Here is a 22373-nt window from a genome sequence, read left to right as displayed (position 1 = left end):
CAGCTGGCCGGCCCAGCAATGGCAACTGGGTCAGCCTGGCTGCTAGGGGGGCCCTGGCCCCGGCGACGGGTGCCCCGTGCCGTGTGGGCAGCAGCGTTGCGGGAGAGGGGCGCAGGGCGCCCAGGGGTGAGGGGCAAGGATGCCTGGGCCCTCCTCACCCTGGAATACGTGAGTGGCTGAATTATTTAGGGTCTGCGGCCTCTGATGAGCACGTGGGCAGATGGGTGGGCCAAAGGCCAGGGCAGAAAGGTTGATGATACTTGCTGTGCCCTACTTAGCAGCCCAGGGATAAGCATGCAGCACTCAGGTCCTCCTGGTGTCCTCTTGCCTGCTCAGGGAGGGTGTAGCTGGGATGAGAAAGGTGGTGGTGCACATGTGCACAGAGTTATGTAGAGCCTCAAAGGCCTATGTGACTGGACATGCATGAGCATCGACCACAGCCAAAGGTGGACAAGATGTGCCATGTTTGAGCACCTGCAGGTGTAATGTTTTCACTTCTCTTCTGCACATGCACACACCCATGTGCACAAAAACAGGCACAGTGGGTAGCCTGCAGTCCGAAGGCGGCATTAGCAATCCTCTTCTCCAGACTCCCCAGGTGGAAGGACCCCAGCTCACATTAATTGAACAACTGAGTGTGTGCCTACATGTGTCTATGCCCCAGCCAAGCACCATAGGCTGCACTTGTAGCCACCGTCCTATGAGAACACACATGTGCACGAGCTCTGTGAGCTAACAATACAACACCATTACACGTGGGTCCACATGTGGTGTCCACATACTTAATCCGAATGGTGCAGTCCTGGGGTCACCGCCATCTTGGAAGGCCCTGAATAGGACACAGACATCCATCAAGTTGTCACGCAAGCCAACACATGGAGTGTTCTGGGGAGGAGGATGTGGACGCAGAGAGCTGAGATTGAGAGGGATCAGATGCACATATGTGTACATTAGTATGTGTGTGCGTGCATGTGCTCACCCCCTGGAAAGAACATTGGAGCTCACAGGAAGACTCACCTCAGGGACACTTTGGCATTTAGGACAGACTATGTCCCCACGGGTAAGGGTTGCACACGAGCTCTATTAGCCACTATGTTCTATGGCAAAGAGGCCTGAAGGACCTACTTGGGGCTGGCCTTGGGGTTCGTTCTCTCTCTGACAGTGGGAGCAGGAGCCAGGTATGTCCAAGCCAAGGCCACTGTGGGATGCTCTCCAACTTGCCAACCTAATCTCTCTCTCTCTCTCTCTCTCTCTCTCTCTCTCTCTCTCTCTCTCTCTCTCTCTCTCAGATGCACTCCATCCGAAACCTGCCTTCCATGCGGTCCCGCGAGCAGCGCAGAGAGGACGGCGTAGAGGACATGACACAGCTGGAGTGAGTGGGTGGAGATAGGGAAGGGGTGACTTTAGGGTCCCCATATGCCTAGCCACACTGTCTGCTATCTACCTCCCAGAACATTTCAGAGCCTCTGTTTCCCCATTTACAAAATGGGTATCAAGAAGTTTCACAAAGGCCAAATATGTGCAGTTGAAATCTCTGTGAATCAGACAGGCTTCAGTTCAGCCTCAAGTCTCACTGCTTATCAGCCAGACCACAGGGCTTAAACTCAGAGTCTTGAGCTTGCTAGGTTGGTGCTCTACCACTTGAACCATGCCCCCAGCCCTTACATTTCTGTGCTTCTGTTTCTCATCACAAGATGGGGAGACAGCTGCTTGAAAGGACTGGCATGTTTGAAATACTCAAAATGTAAGGGTCATGTTGGTTACCATCATTATCCAATCACAGCAATTAAGTCTTAGGCTTCCCACTTTGGTGTTGCCTAACCCCCACTGAAGTAGACACAATAGTTACCATGACCACAGGACAAACAAACTGAGGCACAGCAACATAACTTGCCTAAGATCTCACAGATGGCTAGGTGCCAGTAGTTCACGCATATAATCCTAGCTATGCTGGAGGCTGAGATCTGAGGATCATGGTTCAAAGTCAGCCTGGGCAGAAAAAAATCCATGATATTCTTCTCTCCAACTAACCATCAAAAAGCCAGCATTAGAGCTGTGACTTAAGTGGTACAGCATCAGCCTTGAGCAAAAAAGCTAAGGGATAACACCCAGGTGTTGAGTTTACGCCCCAGTGCCATAACAAACAAAAAAATCTCACAGATGGTGAGTGACAGACAGGCCTTGAGCTCAGGTTTGCAGTAAGGAGGGGCCAGTCAGGCCCAGGCCACTGATAGCCCCTCCATGGCATTCCAGGGACCTCCAAGAGACCACTGTGCTGTCCAATCTCAAGACCAGATTTGAACGTAACCTCATCTATGTAAGTCCTGGGACTGATGGGCTGCAGGCCCTCCTTAGGAAAGCAGCTGCTTCCTGGGGTTAGAGGAAGTACAATTTTCTCCTGGTGGGCCCAGGTCTGTGACCTATGGTGTGAACACTGGGATTTCACTCTTTCAACATACAGTGCTAGAACCTGGAGCTCTCAGTCATAAACAGTGAACGCAGAGGCAGAGATATAGAGACAGAGAATCTAGAAACATGTAACCCCCACCTCACTCCCCATGCTTGGTATCTGATGGGTAAAGTTTGCAGAGTCCTAGGAGGGGGTGGCAGGGGTAGGAGGGAGCCCCCTGTTCCTAAAATGACAGAACAGAAGGCCAGAGAGCTGGGCCCACAGAGAAGAAAGCAGAGACACACAGCAGTTCCCCTGGCCCCCCTGGCCCCCTCCTCACTCCAGGCAATAAGAGATTTGACCTGGAGGCATAGGCCTCTGGAGCCTGGGCCTGACCACGCATGAGCAAAGCAGGCAGAGGCAGACACAAGCCAGCATTGCAGGATCATAGCTATGAGACCTGGCTCACGCCATGCTCCCCCAGCCTCAGCCTGCGCAGAACCAGAGACCCCACTATTAGAACACAGGACCCCTTCCCACTGTAGCTGGTACTATGTCCTCCTGGAAAGGGGCTCCCAGAGCAGGAAAGGGAGGGCAACTTTAAACCATGGCACTGAGGCAACTGTCTGCCTGCAGACATACATCGGCAGCATCCTGGTGTCGGTGAACCCATACCAAATGTTTGGGATCTATGGGCCGGAGCAGGTGCAGCAGTACAGCGGGCGGGCTCTGGGAGAGAATCCCCCGTGAGTGTCTGCAGGCTGGGGAAAGGGCTGCCCTGGGGTCTCCAGGATCATGGGTTGGACTGACAGGAATAGTGAACACCCCTGCTCAGTTCACAGTCTCTCCCTCTCTCTAGGCTTAGCCATGGCCTTTCCGGAGGCCACTTGGGATGGGTGTGGGGGATGGACAGGATCGCTCCCTTGGCTAGACAGAAACCCCACTCCCCTCCTGCCCCACCCCCCCCAACGAGGAGACAGGACTCGCCAGTGACACCTAGTGGCCTATCTTCCCCAGGCACCTCTTTGCAATTGCTAATCTCGCCTTCGCCAAAATGCTAGATGCCAAACAGAACCAGTGCATAATCATCAGGTGAGACAGACTGTGTACAGGTAGGGGACTGATGGAAGGACCTTGGGCCTCATGTCTGCATCCACCAAACCTGCTGTGAGATCAAGCAGATCACTGGGACAGATCCAGAGAAGCAGTAACAATTTAACTTTGCTCTGCCCCTTTGCCTGACCAGTGGAGAGAGTGGCTCTGGCAAAACTGAGGCCACGAAGCTGATTCTGCGCTACCTGGCCGCGATGAACCAGAAACGAGATGTGATGCAGCAGGTATCTATCTGTATATCCAGGAGTCCCAACTGAGAAACAGATCATATGCTTCCCAACAGGCCAGCCTTCTTGGCCCCACTCAGAAGATGGAGAGGCTGAGTTCCAGGAGGGCTGGTGGGTCTGACCCAGGGCTGTTCCTTCCCCATCCCTTCTGCCCTCCTGTGTTTCAAAGGCAGCTCTGGGTTCCAGGCTTCCAGGGCCGGGTCACAGTAGAGGTGGTACAAGCAAGGGAGCCAGCCTATCTCTCTGGCTTGGCCTTACCATCTAGAGCCACCATATTCTCACACTCAAGAGTCTGTGTTGAATAATGTTGAGTGAGACAAGCCTAGAACACAGAAAACAAAGGGGCATGATCTCCCTGATATATGACTGTTAACAAAGGGAGATGGAGAGACAGTAGAGACCAAGTCTGTGAACACTGTATATGTGCTTGATACATTGTATACTGCATATGGGTCTACCTGACCTAGACAAGGGATGGGAAAACAGGTTGTAAGATATCACAAGAAATGTACACAATGCCCTACTATGTAACTGCACCCTCTTTGCACAGCACCTTGTAAAAAAAAAAAATTTATGTTCAATTGATAATAAAAAAAAAAATAAAAAAAAATATAAAAAAAAAAAAAAAAAAAAAAAAAAAAAAAAAAGAGTCTGTGTTGACCCAGTGGTAAGGAGGCAGGACATTATCTTAGTGCTGAGATGGTACAGGGAAAGGGAGGCAGCAGATGCCAGGCCAGGGCCTGTGCAGGCCCAAAACCATGCTGACAAAGAGACTTCTAAGCTCATCCAGGTCAATAAAGGTTTGTTGAAGACCTACTATGCTCACAGACAAGGCAGAGGCAGCAACCATCCAGATAAATGCTCATGCTTTTGTGGGAATTTCATTTCAAGTAGAAAATGAAGAAAGGAAAAGAAAAGTAATAACTTATATTTATACAAAAATGACTTGGGGGCTGGGAATATGGCCTAGTGGTAGAGTGTTTGCTTCACATACATGAAGCCCTGGGTTTGATTCCTCAGCACCACATATATAGAAAAGGCCAGAAGGGGCGCTGTGGCTCAAGTGGCAGAGTGCTAGCCTTAAGCAAAAAGAAACCAGGGATAGTGCTCAGGCCAAGAGTTCAAGCCCCAGGACTGGACCAAAAAACAAATGACTTGGTATTAATAAAGTGTGTCAGACTGCCATACTCTTAGGGCCATGCTTAAGCCCCTAGACCTTGGCACTGGCTCACAAGTTTATGCCACAGGGAGCCCAGAGAGACCCCTCGATTCCATCACAGTCTGTGGCTCCCTGTGGGGTGAAGAAGGGACTTTATCATTGACTTGCTTCTGTTCTTTTCCCTTATTTCTTTTCTTGCTTCCCTGGTGCTCCTGAAGATAAAGGTACTGTGTGTGTGTGTGTGTGTGTGTGTGTGTGTGTGTGTGTGTGTGTACATACATCAAGTCCTCAAGTATGTATCCTGGGCTGGGGACTTGTGGTCAAGGGCTGCCACACAAGTATCCTAGGGTGCTTCCAGAGAGAAGTATTAACTAACAGCATGGATGGGGGCCCTGGGTAGCACTGGGGAGACCCTGGGGCTCCACAAGGAGTCTACAGCTCACCCCTCACAAAGTGGGGCTCTTGGGGGAGGCCATACCTGCCATACCCAAGACCCCAGAATAGTGTCCAGCCCTTCCATGCACACCTGTCTTCCTGGGACCCAGATCCTGGAGGCGACACCGCTCCTGGAGTCCTTTGGTAACGCCAAAACTGTCAGAAATGACAACTCCAGCCGCTTCGGGAAGTTCGTGGAGATTTTTCTGGAAGGGTAAGTAGAGTCATGTCAGGCTCCAGAAAGCCTCCCAGAGTCCCCTATATCCCTTGAGAGCTGCCCTAGGCCAAGAGGCCAAGCAGCAGCTTCACCAACCCCAGCATTAAGTGCTCCCCACAATCTGGTTGTGTTCCCCCAGGGGCGTGATCTCTGGTGCCATAACTTCCCAGTACCTCCTAGAGAAGTCTAGGATTGTGTTTCAGGTAGGCTGGGTCCCGGGCCTAGGGGGGAGGTGGGCACCGAACTCAGAGCTTGGCATGGAGGGTGGAGAGGAGAGGGTGACTGGACAGATATCACATCAATGAACAAGGTATATCAATGTATATGTGTGTCCCTGTGACCTCATAGCCTCCTCTCCCCTTCCCTATAGCCACTTGGGCTCTGCCACCAGGCCTCTGGGCCTCAGGGCATTTTTATTCACTGCTTCCCCTCTGAGGTATACCCATCTCTGTGTGCTATGGCCTGTGTGGCCAAACCCCTGCATCTTCAAATCTTCCCTATGATGTCTCTTGCCCAGAGAAGTGAATATCCTTTAAATGCAGCCCTCTCCACCCGACCACAACTCCCACCCTTCACCCTTCAAGGCTTCACTTCTCTCCAAGAGCTTTTCCCCAGAATTTGAGTTTTACCTAGTGATTTGCTGGTCCCAGCTTAGTAGGTGGGCTCTATTAAGTCAAGGATATCGGTTGCCCTGCTTCTTGCTGTATCCCAAATTCCCAGGACAGGGCCCAAGGCACAGGAAGCCCTCAGCCACATCGGCTGAGTGAACCTTCAAGAAATTCCATGTGTGCCCATGTGGTCTGCTGATACACGTGCATGCAGGCATGTGTGGACAAGTACAAATGAGAGAAGATCTCTATCTTTATCTGCCCCAATGGCTTTCTGCCATCCATCACACCCAAGACTTCTCTCCCACCTAGTGGTTGCCAGGCTGGGTCTCACTCATCCCAGAGGTGCTGGGTGACATTGGCAGGCTTATGTGTACGTGTGTGCAGATCCACATACATGTACATGCACCAAAGCATTGCATCACTGGGGACCCCATCCAGGTAGGTGACGCCCTTCTCTGCACCCGCTCTCTCCCACCCACTCTGCAGGCCAAAAATGAGAGGAATTACCACATTTTCTATGAACTGCTGGCTGGGCTACCTGCCCAGCTCCGACAGGCCTTTAGCCTACAGGAGGCTGAAACCTACTATTACCTGAATCAGGTAAGGATCTGAGCAAATTTTAGACCCCCTCCCTGGTTTTCAGGCCAGGGGAGCCCAGCTACAGTGTCCTAGTGGCTAGAGAAGAGGACATGTTTGGGGAAGGCATCTCCCAGAAGCAAGGAGGCCAGGGAATGTCACATCTAAATCACAGGGAAGGGGCCCACCCTACTCTTCATTTTTCCACAGACCTTAGCCAAACTGGCTAACATGAGGTTACCCCTCCCACACGTGCCTCAGTTTCCTCATCTGAGAAGTGGGGACAACACCGCACCACTGTGCAGAGATAGAGTGAGGCATTTCTTGCGTGTCATGGACTTAGCCTGTAGCTCAGGCTACTGTTTTTATTTTCACCATTACTGGCAAAGGCTGGTGGTAAGCCCCTGTTACTTGTCCCACAGAGTCTATGAAACCCCATCTTGAGCCACCTCCGACTCACCTGGGCCCATACGGCCAGTCAGGGAAGAGCAGGACCTGGGGCCTCTTATTCCCCAGCCAGAGTCCTGACCCTATCCCCTGCCTTGCTCAGGGTGGAAACTGTGAGATCTTAGGCAAGAGTGACACAGATGACTTCCGCCGCCTCCTGGCTGCCATGGAGGTGCTGGGCTTCAGCGGTGAGGACCAGGATAGCATCTTCCGCATCCTGGCCTCCATCCTGCACCTGGGCAATGTTTACTTCGAGAAGTATGAGGTAAGCCTTCATAGAGCCAGCACCCAGGACACAGTTGTCTCTATGACCATGATTTTTTTTTTAATTTCTTTTATTTTGGTATTAGGGTCAGACCCAAGGCTTTGCATATGCTGGAAAGGGATCTATCTGTAAGCCACTCTTTCAGCTTGTCCAGTTACAGTTCTACTACCTCTCCTTTACTCCCCCCCCCCCACATCCCTACCCCTGGGTATGCTGTACTCAAGGCCTTGTGTTCTTGCCTGGCTTATTTTACTCAAGACAATGCTCTACTACTTTAAGCCACACCTCCATTCCCAGCCTTTTTTTTTTTTTTCTTGGTTAATTGGAGATAAAAAGCCTCACAGGCATTTCTGCATGGGCTGGCTTCAAACCTCAATCCTCAGATCTCAGCCTCCAGAGTAGCTAGGATTACAGGCTCAGCAAATCTTTTCCTTTTCTTTTTCTCTTGTTTTCTTCACTCTTTTTCTTTTCTTTTGTGCAAATACCATGGCTTGAGCTCAAGACCTCCCACTTTCACTTAGCTTTTTTTTTTTTTTTTTTTTTTGCCAGTCCTGGGGCTTGAACTCAGGGTCTGAGTACTGTCCCTGGCTTCCCTTTTGATCAAGGTTAGCACTCTACCTTAACCACAGCACCACTTCTGGCTTTTTCTGAGTATGTGGTGCTGAGGAATTGAGCCCAGGGCTTCATGTATGCGAGGCAAGCACTCTACCGGTGAAGCCACATTCCCAGGCCCCCCCCCCTTTTTTTTTTTTTTTTTGCTTAAGACTAGTGTTCTACCATTTGAGCCACAGGCCACAGTTCTACTTCTCTTCACTCTTTTCTTTTCCAGACTTTCCCCAGGAATTCTACCTTGTTTCTGTTTTCCACCTGAATGTTAAGCTCGGTTTGTCTAGTCCACAGCTCACCACCCTTGGTGTTTTGCATAGACTGATGCCCAGGAGATAGCCTCCGTGGTGAGCGCTCGGGAGATCCAGGCTGTGGCGGAGCTATTGCAGATCTCTCCTGAGGGCCTGCAGAAAGCCATCACCTTCAAAGTGACTGTGAGTCAGCTGCCACTGGGGCCTGAACAAGCTTCCCACCATGCCACAGTTGTGCTTCCCTGTGGGATATCTGTCATGGGTGTCTCTCTTCTCCCCTCTCTGACAGTGTTCATTGTCCAGAGGGCTAACCTCAGACCCCAGAGGCATTATACTCACGAATATCTGAATAGGCTGTTCCTCGGCCTGGCATTCTCTTCCTCTTTTTATACCTGCACAGATACTCCCTCCACCAGGAAGCCTTCCCTGACCCCCAGGTGGATAAGTGCTTCTTCTGGGTCTTCAAGTGTTAAGCCTTTCCCTGCCCTGTGTAATTCCATTGTGGAGTATGTCTGTTGATGCTTCTCTCCTCCATTAGATCAGCAACCCCACCCCAGCAGGAGGATGGGGAGTTTCTGTCCCAACTAGGGCCAGCTGCATACCTGAAACCAGTCTCACCATCTCTCCAGCCTCTTTCCCATTCCTCTCGCCCCCACTCCTCAAACGGTTTCCTGGAGGTGGTGGCCAGCTTGTTGTCACTCAAAAGCCATGTCCCTCCCAGGAGACCATGCGAGAGAAGATCTTCACGCCCCTCACTGTAGAGAGTGCTGTGGATGCCAGGTGAGGCTACACCCCTCCATCTCTGCCTAGCCCCAGACCCCCAGCACCTCTGCCCCATGCCCCACCCAGCCCAGCACCGACTCTGCCCTAGGGATGCCATCGCCAAGGTCTTGTACGCATTGCTGTTCAGCTGGCTCATTACCAGGGTCAACGCGCTGGTGTCCCCAGAACAGGACACACTGTCCATTGCCATCCTGGACATCTATGGCTTTGAGGTGGGGCTGTGTGGATGTGTGAGGGGTAGGGGCACATTGTTATGTGTGCAATCCCACTAGGGACCCAATCCCTTACCATTCATTCTCTGTCCCATCCCCCTGGTTTCCTTCACCCATTCTCTAGGAACCCTCCTTCCCCTAAAGGCTCCCAAGAGGGGTGGGTAGCACCAGGGATCCTGGAAAAGACAAGACCATGGCCTGGCCCTTGGCAGCTCCCCAGGAGGGCTGGTGGAGAACAGACTGTAATAGACTTGTGTGAAGAAAGGCATGAAAAAGGTAGCCAGGACTGGGAACTATGAGAGACTCCTTTCCTCAACTTTGCTGGAGTTAGAGGCTTTCTGCAGGGAGGGAACATTCCCAAGGACAGTAAAGACGTTATTGCTGGTATAATGAATCATATATGCAAAGGCCAGGAGGCACAGAAGACCATAGCTCTAGGAGCCAGTGTCTTTTGTGTGTGTGTGTGTGTGTGTGTGTGTGTGTGTGTGTGTGTGTGTGCCAGTTCTGTAGCTTGAACTCAGAGCCTGGGTGCTGTCCCTGAACATTACGCTCTTCCACTTGAGCCACGGGCTTTGAACCTTGATCCTCAGATCTCAGCCTTCTAAATAGCTAGGCTTACAGGCATGAGGCACCAACATCTGGTTACAATTTTTTTTTGTCTGGTACTGGGGTTTGAACTTGGGACCTTGCCTTGGCTTAGCTTTCTGGATCATGGCTAGTGCTCTACCACTTGGGCCACACCTTCATCTGGCTTTTTGCTGGTTAACTAGACATGGAGTCTGGTGGACTTTTCTGTCCCAGGCTGTCCCTCCAGGTTTTACCTTCCTACATAGCTAGGATTACAGGTGTGAGCCACCAAGGCCAAGCAAAGACCAAACAGGCCAAGGAAAGACTAAACTCAGTTTCCCACCCCATCCCCCACAGGACCTGAGCTTCAACAGCTTTGAACAACTATGTATTAACTACGCCAATGAGAACCTTCAGTACCTTTTTAACAAGATCATCTTCCAGGAGGAGCAGGTGTGCAACCCATCTACCCTTCTGTCCCTGACGTCACTGGCCAAGGGGACTCCCTGAAGATAGACAAAGACATGCAGGTTCCTCAAGGGCAGTTCCAAGGTTGTCAGGAGACTCATAGAGGAAACACATTCTAAGCAGGGAACCAGCAAGTGCTCAGGCCTATGTGGCAGAGGTGAAGGTATTGGGATGCTGTGCATGGAGAAGAACACCCTTGGGGGCATGGGGAGAGCAGCTCTTCTTGTCTTTCGATGGGCCCTCCCAGGTGGAGAGAGCATCAGGGCCCTAGGAGTAAATGTTGTTAGGGGGTAAACCCCCTGTTCTAGTACGCATGCAAGCAGAGGTGTTCAGCCAGCTTCCCTTTGATGATTGGGCCTGGGGGTGGGGGGGGCGGATCTGGGCAGGCAAGGAGATTGAGCTGCGTGGCCTGCAGGAGGAGTACATCCGGGAGCAGATCGATTGGCGGGAGATCTCCTTTGCTGACAATCAGCCCTGCATCAACCTCATCTCACTGAAGCCCTATGGCATCCTGCGCATCCTTGATGACCAGTGCTGCTTTCCACAGGTGAGCGACATGCATGAAAGTAGCCTGCTAAGGTCTCCAAGCCCCAGTCCTTTGTCCTTCTGTGCTCTGATCTAGGGTGGGAAGTAGAGTGGGGAGGCAGGGTCATAGGACACTCATTCTACCATTCACAACCTTAGACAAATGAGGCTGGATGAGGGCTATCAGAGTTGGGAGGAGGCTGCATCAGCCTGAGTAGTCCCAGGTAGCTTCCTGGAAGGTGTGACCTGGGATTGTGCCTCAAGTGCAGATCATGCAACACAAGACAAGATGGCAGTGGGAGGGCACATGTGGCTGCATTGGAAGAAGGCAGCTGGCAGCAGATTCAGCTGAGGCCCTAGTGGCCTGGATGAACATCTGCTCCAATACAGGGATATGGGCTACCATGGAAAGCTGTGGGATGTTCCTCTCTAGCACCCACCTGGGGATAGTCAGGGCTGGAGAACTGAAACACCAGGCTGGGAACAAGTGCCCAGGCCCGCTGATCACCCTCTGGCCCTGCCACCCACAGGCCACAGATCACACGTTTCTGCAGAAGTGCCACTACCACCATGGCGCCAATCCACTGTACTCCAAGCCCAAGATGCCCCTGCCTGAGTTCACCATCAAGCACTACGCAGGCAAGGTCACCTACCAGGTGAGCTTTGAGACAGCCTAGCCACAGGTGCTACAGCTGCCCTTCAGGATGAAGACAATTCAAACCTGGACCCAGCCGTGTATAGCTATTTTAGTTCTGGTCTTGCAGCTCCTTGCTGTGTAATCTTGGGCAAAGAGGGGTTAGAAACAAGCCGCTACTGTGTTATCCAAATTCCCTGCTTCCAGGCTGCACAGAGTAGAGATGGAGGTAAGCGAGAACCAGCTACACCACTGGTCCTCTCTCCCAGGTGCACAAGTTCCTGGACAAGAACCACGACCAGGTGCGCCAAGATGTGCTGGACCTGTTTGTGCGAAGCCGCACGCGGGTGAGCATACCTGGCCTCCACTGGGTGGCCCCTGGCTCCAGTCCCGCCCCCTGGTGGCTCCTCCCCCGGAAGTTAATGCATACAGTGTGGCCCCACCCACTTCCCACGGACTTGCTCTCAGCTTGGGCTACTTTCTGCCCTATCTTGGCTGCGCCCCAAACCTGGGTCCTCCTCCTGTTAGTGTGGGAAACGGGAAGGTACCTAGCCTGTTCTCTCCCTCTGGTGTACCCCAGCTGGGACCAGGGCTTGGCCCTGTTCCAGACTCTCCCTGTACCCAGCCTGCCTTGGCCCCGCCTCCATCCAGGCCCCTCCCTAATTGGCCCGATGACCCTGCCCACGACACGCCCACCATCACGTCACGCCCCTTTTCTTGCTAGTTTATTCCTGCCTCTTCAGAGCAGCATTGTTCTCTCCGTGCCCGGTGTGCAAGGGCCAAGTTGTTTGTGCAGAGCCCTCCCCAGCGTGGCCATGAGGCCTGCAGAACGCAAGGGGGTCTTGAAGGCTTTGGAAGGTCCCATGTCCCAGCCCCACAGCTGGTCAACAAGCCACAGCAATGACTGCATGTTGCTCAGAAGGAATGGAAAAACACAGTGTAATTATAGAGGGGCCCCTGGGAAGCATTGAGAGCCTATGTTGAGAATCCTACCATCTATGATGGCACAGAGGACAGAGTCTAATTGTTTCTCAGACTTGTTCAGTTCAAGGACTTGGCTCTGTTTTGTCTCTTCCCTCATTCATTTCTCTGGACTATACATTTGTTTTCCCTGCTGTCACCTGTCTCCAATTCCTTGCCTTGTTCCTCTGCCCCTGTGCCCAGGTGGTGGCACACCTCTTCTCCAGCCATGCTACACAGGCTGCCCCTCAGCGCCTGGGCAAGAGCAGCTCTGTTACCCGACTCTACAAGGCGCACACAGTGGCTGCCAAGTTCCAGCAGTCACTCCTGGATCTGGTGGAAAAGATGGAGAGGTAGGTAGATCCAGGGAGCAGATCACCTAGCCTCACCTTTATTCTACCCCATGACACTCAGTGAGTGAACACCTTCCTTTTTTAAGTTTCACACCTCTTTTCCCCACCCTTGCCCAGGTGTAACCCCTTGTTTGTGCGTTGTCTGAAGCCCAACCACAAGAAGGTAAGAGCTGATCCCTCTAGAACAGCCAAGTTTTTCACTGTGCTGTATAACCATGGGCAAGTGGCTTGGCCCTTCTGGACCTCCACTGAAAGTGACTGGGTAGGCCAGGGGCCAGTGGCTCATGCCTATAATCCTAGCTACTCAGGAGGCTGAGATCTGAAGATCATCATTCAAAGCCAGTCCCGACAGGAAAGATCACGAGACTCTTCCATAAAACTACTCTGAAGAAGCCAGAGTGGAGCTGTGGCTCAAGTGATAGAGCACTAGTCTTGAGCAAAAGAAGCTCAGGGACAGCGTCCAGTCCCTGAGTTCAAGCCCCAGGACTGGCAAACAAACAAACAAACAAAAAACATGCCTGGGTGGGCCACTGGTCTTCTCTGGACTTCCCTCCAGGAGCCAGGCCTCTTTGAACCAGATGTGGTGATGACACAGTTACGCTATTCAGGAGTACTAGAGACTGTGCGGATCCGCAAGGAAGGCTTTCCAGTACGGCTACCTTTCCAGGTGTTTGTTGACAGGTACGTTTGTTGGGATAGCTCCTCGCTCCATATACCCTACCTAAACCCCCATAGCCCTAGGAATACACAGTCTAGGACCTGCCATGCACAGTTGCTCAGGTTGTATACTACAAAAGACATTCTGTTACATGGCAAATATATTTATTGTTTTGCCTCTCCCTCCCCATAGTTTATTATGTCCCTGTTGAGTCCATAGAGGGGCCATTTTAATAGGCATTCTGACAGGTTTCCAGCAGATGGCAGGAAGTGTCTTGTTCTAATGAAGTCACCTATTACAATTTTCGGATACCCACTAGTCTTGAGGATAAGAGGGCCTGCCATCTCTAATGAGACACTCTAAATGGAGCCACTACCTGGGACTGGGCCGCCTAGACATAGGGATTGAGATGGGAACCTGTGGTCATCTGGCCCCTGGTGTTGAATTGATGACCTCAGGCTGAGTTAGGAACACCCCTCTCTCCCCCAGATTTCGCTGTCTGGTGGCCCTGAAACATGATCTGCCCGCTACTGGGGACATGTGTGTGTCGGTGTTGAGCCGCCTGTGTACAGTCATGCCAAACATGTACCGCGTCGGTGTCAGCAAGGTCAGTCAGCCCTTTAGAGACCCCAGGTTCAGGAATGTTCCATTCCTGTTCCCAAACCAATCCAGTGGATCATCAGTGCCACTTCCAGACCTTTGTCCAAGTGGCTCCTGCTGCCTGGGCACCATCACCCCTGTGTTCACAGCTCCAGACTTCTTCCAGCCCAGCCCCAGCAGGCTGCCTGGTGTCTAGGGAGAGCAAGCTCTCTCCAGCCTCCTGGCTCTGACTTACCTGCTCCCCCCTGCCCTCAGCTGTTCCTTAAGGAGCACCTGCACCAGCTGTTGGAGAGCATGCGTGAGCACGTATTGAACCGGGCGGCCCTCACCCTGCAGCGCTGCATGCGAGGTTTCTTCATCCAGCGCAGGTTCCGCTCCCTGCGCCGCAAGATCATCCTGCTGCAAAGCCGGGCCCGCGGCTACCTGGCCAGGTGTGGGCACCTGGGGACCTGGGTTTGGGAAGTTATGAACTCAGAGATGTGCGAGCTGAAAGAGCCTTGCAGGAAGGAAGATCAGAGTCTCAGTCTCTACTTTTCTTTTTCCTTCCTTCTTTCCTTCCTTCCTTCTTTCCCTCCTTCCTTCTTTCCTTTTCTTCCTTCCTCTCTTTTCCTTCTCCCACCTTTGTTTTGGTGCTGGCACTGGGGTTTAAACTCAGGTTCTTATACTCTTACTTGCCTTTTTGCGCTCATGGCTGGCACTCTACAACTTGAACCACAACTCCACTCCATTTCTGGCTTTTTGCTGGTTAATTGGACATGAGTCTCATGGACTTTGATGGCTTTGAACCTCAATCCTCAGATCTTAGCTTCCTGAGTAGCTAAGATTACAAGCATGAGCCACCAGAGCCCAGCTTCCATCTTTGCTTTTGGATACTCTTCCCCCATGCCCAGACCCTCTGGATTAATGGGTGGGATCCAGCTGAGAGGGACTCCCCTACATCTTCTCAGGGACCCCAGCACTATGATCTGATGGGAAGTACACAATTCGCACAAGTCTAATCCAGGCCCTACTGCTTGATTTGCCGTGTGACATTGACCAAGTGGCTGTCCTTCTCTGAGATCCACTTTTCCTTTGTGCCAAAGGATACAAGAGTGGAGTCCCAGAGGCACTTCTGGCACTCCATCACTCTGTCACCTGTAGCCCCAATCCTTGATTCCCCCCAGGCAACGCTACCAGCAGATGAGGAGGAGTCTGGTGAAGTTCCGCTCCCTGGTACACACGTACGTGAACCGCCGTCGCCACCTGAAGGTACAGTCCTGGGGCCAGGGGACCACAAGGTGAGGCAAGCACTTAGCACCCAAGAGGGGACTGCTGGCCTCAAACAGGCCCTGGCTCCAGTCTCTCCTCTGACACTTCTGGGCTGTGTGAGCTCAGCCTCTTCTGTAGCCTCAGTTTCCCCATCTGCCCCTGGTAGACAGAAAGGTTGCATGTGAGCATCTGGGCCTGGTGCTGGGATCCTGGTAGGGACATCTATAACCTGAACATCCTAGATGTGACCTGGATCTGGATCTTACCTTGATGCCACTCCCAATGGCACATGAACCAACCACCTAAGACACAAGCCTTTCCCAATGCATGGGAAATCCATGCAGTGTGAACATTTCAGCACAGTGCAGCTTTTGTGACATAGCAGAGGAGGGATTTCTATGGCATACACTCACCTACTTGCTAGCCCTTTTCCTCCTGTTCTTTGCTGCTGTTATTTTTGCTCCATCTCCCTCCTGTCCATTCCCTGTCTCCTGTGGCCACATCTCTGCCTCCATGCACCCCCGTCAAGTGGGGCAGTAGCCTCCTGACTACAGGATGCTACCCCTGCTTCTTGTGCCCGCCCTGCCCGCCCTGACCACCTGCTATCCTGTAGCTGAGGGCAGAGCGGAGGCGCCGGGTGGAGGAGGCACGGCTGCGGGAGCAGGAGGTGGGTGTGGAGGCTGGGTGGCAGCAAGGGGTAGGGAAGGAGGCTGGCAGGGGTGTGGGTGGCATCTGTGCCCTCACTCCTTGTCATTTCCGTAGGAGCTGAGCAAGCGGGAGGTGGTAGCTGTGGGACACCTGGAGGTGCCAGCCGAGCTGGCCGGGCTCTTGCAAGCAATAACAGGTATGTCTGCTCAGGACAGCAGGGGAAAGGCAAGGGGACAGAGACACACAGTCAACACAATGTGTCTCTCTCCACAGACCTCAGGTTAACCACAGTGCCACGAGTGGCCCCTGTCCGCACTCCCCGGCTTCAGGCTGAGCCTCGTGTCACACTGCCCCTTGATATCAACAACTACCCCATGACCAAGTTTGTCCGGTGTCACTTCAAGGTAAGGGCTTCATAGAGCAGGGATTCACTGACCAGCCACACTGGCATCTCCTGCTTGGCACACACAAAGAGCAGGCAGGCTGCTTCCTTTTTATCCCTAACCTAACAGACCCTGCACCTTTGCTCAAATTGGCTGAGCTCAGGTTCACAATCTACAAAAGCAAGTGGCTTAATTAACAAGATTTAACAAAAATTCAAGGAGCTTCTAACAGATTGTCACAATTAAAATGCAGCAGGATGGGCTGGGGACATGGCTTAATTGTAGAAAGCTTGTCTCACATGCATGAAGCCCTGGGTCCAATTCCTCAGGACCACACAAACAGAAAAAGATGAAAGTGGTGCTGTGGCTGGCCCAAGTGGTAGAGTGCTAGCCTTGAGCAAAAAGAAGCTCAGGGACAGTGCCCATGCCCTGAGTTCAAGCCCTAACTAAGACTTCCAATAATAATAACAATAACAATAGTAGTAGTCTGAGACCCCAAAGATTTCAGTTTGAAACCAGCCTGAGCAGAAAAGTCTGCAAGACTCCACCTCCAAAATAAGGAGGGAGCAAAAAACTGGTCTAGAGGCATGGCTAGGTGGCAGAGCACCATCCAAGAAACTTCAAGGCCCTGAGGTCAAACCTTGGTACTTCCAAAAATAAAGAATTGGAAATTCCTCCCTGAGCAGCCTCCTGTCAGGTGGGCATGTGCCTCTTAGTGGCTGGATCATGGGGCATCTAAGAGGGTCTCACAGCATTTCGGGGCACAGGTAGGGCTGCTCATCAGCCAGTCTGGAAATACTTCAGAAATTGGGTAACTGCAAGAACCACACAAATCCACCCTGCTCCTCTGTCCTGCCTGGGTAGTGGACTGGGTGTGCCTGTCAGTCCAACGCTGTGTCCTCATGAGCCTCCTCTGTGTCCCTATGTGTCTACTCTATGTCCCCAAGGAGCCTGCTTTTGGGATGCTGACTGTGCCACTGAAGACACCTCTCACACGACTGCCAGCCGAGTATCATGGAGAAGCCATGAGCATCTTCAAGCTGGTATGGCATCGGCCAAGCTCACCCTTGTAGTTTAATGCCGCCCCTGAGCTATATGGTCCCCAGTGATAGATTTCCAAGTCTCCATTCCAGGAAGGAGAGACTTGTGTATCATTGAGGAAATCTGTCCTGCTGATCTAGCCTCACTTCCTTTTTCCCTTCCTGGCCAAAAAAAAAAAAAAAAGATTGCATGATGTGGTGTTCTCTCAGGAATCTCCTGAGGAACTCCCAAGTAGTCCCTAAGCCTGTCCCAGGAGCACCAGGAGCAGAGGGAAACACAGGGCATGGGGTGATCAAAGAGCACTGCCTGGAGGAGGAAGCACTGGAGCCAGAGGAGAGTTTTCCAAGCAGGGAGAGTGGAGCAAGCAAAGAGGAAGTCTGTGTGGTCAGGACAGAGGCAAGAGGGCAAGGCGCTGGTCACAGACCCCAAGCTCCCACTTTACCCAGAGAGGCAGTAGGGCCTGGGAGAGAGAGGGTCAGAACTGGATGTTAGAAAAGAATCTTCTGGGGCCTAGATGGGTCTGGGGCTGCATGCGGCCAAAGAAAGGTTACGAGCAGGAAAGGAAGCAGCATTTACTTTAGATCTTAACTTTCCCACCATGACCTACCTGGTCATTTGGCAGTTATGTTGACATAAAGGGACTCTGTGTGTGTGTGTGTGTGTGTGTGTGTGTGTGTGTGTGTGTTCGTTCCAGGGCTGTGGTGCTGTCCCACTAGTAAACTAGACCTCTACCACTTGAGCCACAGTTCCATTTCCAGTTTTTGGTTAGAGCTAAGAGTTTTCTCATGGACTTTCCTGCTGCGTCTGGCTTCCTCACATCTTAGCCTACTGAGTAGCTAGGACTACAGGTGTCCAGTGACAGAGGCACTTTTATGTAGGCAGTGAGGGAGAGACTTCCATGTAGGATGGGAGACCCACAGAAGGAATGTGAGAGGGATGCATATTGAAGTCTGTTTGTGGCCCAGATCTTACGCTTCATGGGTGACCCCCACCTGCATGGCGCCCGGGAGACCGTCCTTGGGAACTACATTGTGCAAAAGGGGTTGGTGGCACCTGAACTGCGGGATGAGATCCTGGCCCAGCTGGCTAACCAAGTATGGCGCAACCACAATGCCCACAATGCTGAGCGGGGCTGGCTGCTGCTGGCCGCCTGCCTCAGTGGCTTCACACCTTCCACACGTCTGGACAAGTTCCTCCTCAAGTGAGTGGGACGGGGCTGGGCCTAACACAAGGGGAAGGGCAGGCCAGGAGGGCATTTCCAGTGGAAGGCTCAGGCCTTCGAAGTGGCCAGGGACTGAGCATTCTCCCCAGTGGGCCCAGAACGAGAATGAAGGCAAGGAGAGGAAGAATCAGGGCAGACTGGATGAAGGATGTGGGGACGCTGGTAAAGTGCACTGAGCTCTCAATCATAAAAATATAACAGAACACAAGGAACATGGATGGTAAACATGAACATCCAGGTTTCCAATCACAGTGCAGCTGTGTGACCTTGATCAAATGACTTCACCTCTACGAGTATCACCCATAAGGTAAGGAGGATGAGAGTCACTATGTCATAACCTACTGTGAGGAGGTAAGGGGTGAATAAAGCCATCATATCTGGTCAGTGCCATGTAGCCAATACCACGTGATGATAACACTGTGGCCCTGCTGTTGGGAGAGAGCAGGAAGTGGAGCTGGGTGGGAGTCCGGCTCTGCTGTGCAGTCTGGGGCCCAGCACTGCCCCTCTCTGAACCTGTTTCTCCTCTATAACTCAGGGATGGTCACAGCCTCCATCTGATAGAGTGGCAGTAGATGGCCACACCTCGGTCAATCTTATGGCTATGGTGGCTGTGGCCACAGGGCAGGGCCTCTGGCTCCCCCTCCCCAGCCTTCCTTTGTATGTGAGCCCTGGGCTCCCTTATAGTAGGTAGGAGGCACAAGGAGGGCTTGCCTGGAAAGGAAAGATTCATTGGTCCTGGATCAGGCTGAACTTCATAGCTGTCTCTCATGTGAATGAGAACTAGAAATCAAGACTAGACTTAGCAGATAACCCAGGACTGCCTGAAGAAAGAACAAGGGCAAAGGCCCCCGGGCCAGATTCTTTCCCACACCTGGCTTCAGACTTGACTGACAACGAAATTGTGCTGCAATGATTGGGGCCTTCTTGGGCTATATCCGAATGTTTGTGGCAGCCTGTGATACTTCTGAGCTAGCCTTGGACCCTTTCAGTTTGGCTATGGACTCTGAGCTAGCTTGATATCCTTTTCATTTCCTTCCTTTCTTCCTTCTTTCCTTCCTTCCTTCCTTCCTTCCTTCCTTCCTTCCTTCCTTCCTTCCTTTTTCTTATTTCCTTCCTTCATTCTTTTTTTTTCTTTGGAATACTAGGGTTTGAACATAGGGCCTTGCACTTGCTAGGCAGGTGCTCTATCACTTGAACCATACCGCAGACCTTTTTTCTTTAGTTATTTTTCAAATAATGTCTCATTTTTGCCCAGGCCAGATTGACACACAATCTTCCTATTTATGCTTCCAGAATAGTTGGAATGACAGGAATGTACCACTATACTAAACTTGGATTGGTTGATATTGGATCCTCAAACTTGCCCAGGCTGGCCTCAAACCATGATTCCCCTGATCTCTGTCTCCCAAGTAGCTGAGATTACAGGCATGAACCACTGTGCCCAGCCTGAGATTTTATGGGCTAGCCTTAGAACTCTAGACTAGGTTTGGGGCCCCTTTAGTGATTCACCTGAGGCATATAGCTATAGGCTAGCCTAGGCTAGCCTGGGCCTCCCTCAGACTCCAACTCCCACCCATCAGGTTTGTGTCTGATCATGGACGAAATGGCTTTCAGGCTGTGTGTCAACACCGCCTCATGCAGGCCATGGGCTGGGCCCAGCAGCAGGGCTCAGGGGCTGCCCGCACCTTCCCCCCAACTCAGCTTGAGTGGATCACCATTCACGAGAAGGCCAGCATGGCACTGGACGTGAGCTGCTTCAATGGTATGCTGCCTCATCCTGCCCTCGTGCCAGCCTCCCCCCTCATGGAGGGACAGCTAAGGTCAACAGGAACTAGGGGATGTTGTGGAGCCTGGGAGGGGTCTGAAGGGAGGTCAATGTGTTGAGCTGGAAAACCTGGTAGCGAGGATGCAGATACAGGCTTCAGAGCAAGTTAAGAATCCAAAGGGAGGTGGAGGAGCAAAGAGCAGACCCGGAAGCCAACAAGATAGGCTATACTGAGTTCAACATCTGCTGCATCCCAGGTGACCACATTTCCTGCCCAGTGCACTCCTGGAGTACTGGAGAAGAGGTGGCTGGAGACATTCTGAGGCACAGGTAGGCTCCTAGACCATCCTACCCAGAGCCCCCTTATGGCCTAGGAAGAAGGGAGGAAGGATCGGGGGCCTATATCCACAAGGGGGTGGTCTTAGAGGACCGCTGTGATCCCAGGCAATACCCAGTGGCTTAATCTCTCATTTCTATTCCTCCACACGCTGTCACCAGGGGGCTGGCTGATGGCTGGCGGGGCTGGACAGTAGCCATGAAGAATGGACTGCAGTGGACAGAGCTGGCTGGCCATGACTATGTGCTAGACCTAGTGTCGGACCTGGAGCTACTCAGGAACTTCCCAAGACAGAAGTCTTACTTCATTGTGGGCACAGAAGGGCCTGTGGCCAGCAGGGGAAGCCCCAGAGTGTACGTAGCTGACTGACCTAACCCTCACATTCAGCCTCCCCTGTCCCCTGTGGATCCACCTGCCCCAGCTGCTGTGACAAGCTGACTTCTAAGGTTTTGTTTTGTTTTGTGTTTAGTGCTAGTCCTGGGGCTTGAATTCAGGACCTTGCACTCTTTCTTAGCTTTTATCATTCAACTTCTGACTTTTTGCTGATTAATTGGTGATAGGAGTCTCATGAACTTTTCTGCCCGAGCTGGCTTCAAATTGTGATCCTCAGGTCTCAGACTCCTGAGTAGCTAGGATTATAGGCATGAGCCACAAGCACCTGGCTTTTGTTTTGTTGAATGGAGGTCCTGCTATGTTGCCTAGGCAGGCCTCAAATTCCTGGGCTCAAGTGATCCTGCCATGTTACACTCCTTAGTAAGTGGCATGAGCCACTGTGTCTGGGGATCCTCTCTCTCTCTCTCTCTCTCTCTCTCTCTCTCTCTCTCTCTCTCTCTCTCTCTCTCTCTCTCTCTCTCTCTCTCTCCAGTCCTGGGGCTTAAACTCAGGGCCTGAGCACTGTCCCTGGCTTCCTTTTTGCTCAAGGCTAGCACTCTAACCTTGAGACACAGCACCACTTCTAGCTTTTTCCCTAAATATGTGGTGCTGAGGAATCGACCCCAGGGCTTCATGTATGCAAAGCAAGCACTCCACCACTAGGCCATATTCCCAGCCCCGGATCCTGTCTCTTAAGTGGAGAAAGTCACCCAATTCCAGGGGCACAGTGATTCGGGGCGGGGTGGTCTGAGTGGGATCCCTGGAGGTCTCCTGCTGTATGTTCCCCTATCCCCGCAGGGTGTTTGGGAGCAGCTGGGACTCCGATGAAGACATGCCCACTAGGCCCCAGACCCAGAATCATGCACACAGAGTACCTGACCCTGATGGGTACTGCAGCCACAATGAAGCCAGTGCAAATGGGGAGACTGAGGCCCAGAGAGGAGCAGCAACCCACCAAGGTCAGCCAGCAGTGGCTGCTGTCTCTGGTAGGAAGGGAAACTGAGGAGTGTTGGGATGGGGACCAGCAGGAAAAATGAACTTGACTTTATGTGCTTCCCCCTCTTCCACTAGACATGGACAGCCTTGGAGAGCCCGTTGTGCCCACTAGGGGGCTGGACTGCTACCTGGACAGTCTCTTTGACCCCGTGCTGTCCTGCGGGGATGCGGTAGGAATGGGGTGGGATGACTGTTGGGACTTTTGACTGGCTCTGAGGCCCAGAATAGCACAGGAGCTTCTCACAGCCTGGACTGTGGGCCATATGTCCTATCTGCATCTCTGCTGGGAACAGGAGAAGCCTGGG

General features: G+C 52.3%; 1 protein-coding gene across 1 annotated transcript in view; it reads left to right on the top strand.

The window, feature by feature from the left end:
• Myo15a (myosin XVA) overlaps positions 1–22373 on the top strand; it is a 51336-nt gene that overhangs the window by 4125 nt on the left and 24838 nt on the right. Inside the window, exons 2-33 of the mRNA XM_048365491.1 lie at positions 1290–1372; positions 2254–2317; positions 3026–3135; positions 3407–3481; positions 3636–3728; positions 5430–5537; positions 5680–5743; positions 6638–6751; positions 7278–7439; positions 8366–8479; positions 9018–9076; positions 9168–9291; positions 10216–10311; positions 10742–10873; positions 11382–11507; positions 11755–11832; positions 12650–12798; positions 12916–12961; positions 13355–13479; positions 13946–14063; positions 14312–14487; positions 15220–15304; positions 15918–15971; positions 16067–16148; positions 16226–16356; positions 17283–17378; positions 18342–18577; positions 20179–20360; positions 20621–20693; positions 20862–21053; positions 21871–22031; positions 22144–22238. Coding sequence (XP_048221448.1) covers positions 1290–1372; positions 2254–2317; positions 3026–3135; positions 3407–3481; positions 3636–3728; positions 5430–5537; positions 5680–5743; positions 6638–6751; positions 7278–7439; positions 8366–8479; positions 9018–9076; positions 9168–9291; positions 10216–10311; positions 10742–10873; positions 11382–11507; positions 11755–11832; positions 12650–12798; positions 12916–12961; positions 13355–13479; positions 13946–14063; positions 14312–14487; positions 15220–15304; positions 15918–15971; positions 16067–16148; positions 16226–16356; positions 17283–17378; positions 18342–18577; positions 20179–20360; positions 20621–20693; positions 20862–21053; positions 21871–22031; positions 22144–22238 — 3603 coding nt within the window. The remainder of the gene's footprint in view (positions 1–1289; positions 1373–2253; positions 2318–3025; positions 3136–3406; positions 3482–3635; positions 3729–5429; positions 5538–5679; positions 5744–6637; positions 6752–7277; positions 7440–8365; positions 8480–9017; positions 9077–9167; positions 9292–10215; positions 10312–10741; positions 10874–11381; positions 11508–11754; positions 11833–12649; positions 12799–12915; positions 12962–13354; positions 13480–13945; positions 14064–14311; positions 14488–15219; positions 15305–15917; positions 15972–16066; positions 16149–16225; positions 16357–17282; positions 17379–18341; positions 18578–20178; positions 20361–20620; positions 20694–20861; positions 21054–21870; positions 22032–22143; positions 22239–22373) is intronic.

Source organism: Perognathus longimembris, chromosome 17 (assembly GCF_023159225.1).
Source record: "Perognathus longimembris pacificus isolate PPM17 chromosome 17, ASM2315922v1, whole genome shotgun sequence".
In the NCBI taxonomy this organism is placed as follows: Eukaryota; Metazoa; Chordata; class Mammalia; order Rodentia; family Heteromyidae; genus Perognathus; species Perognathus longimembris.
This window is presented reverse-complemented; position numbering and strand designations above follow the sequence as displayed.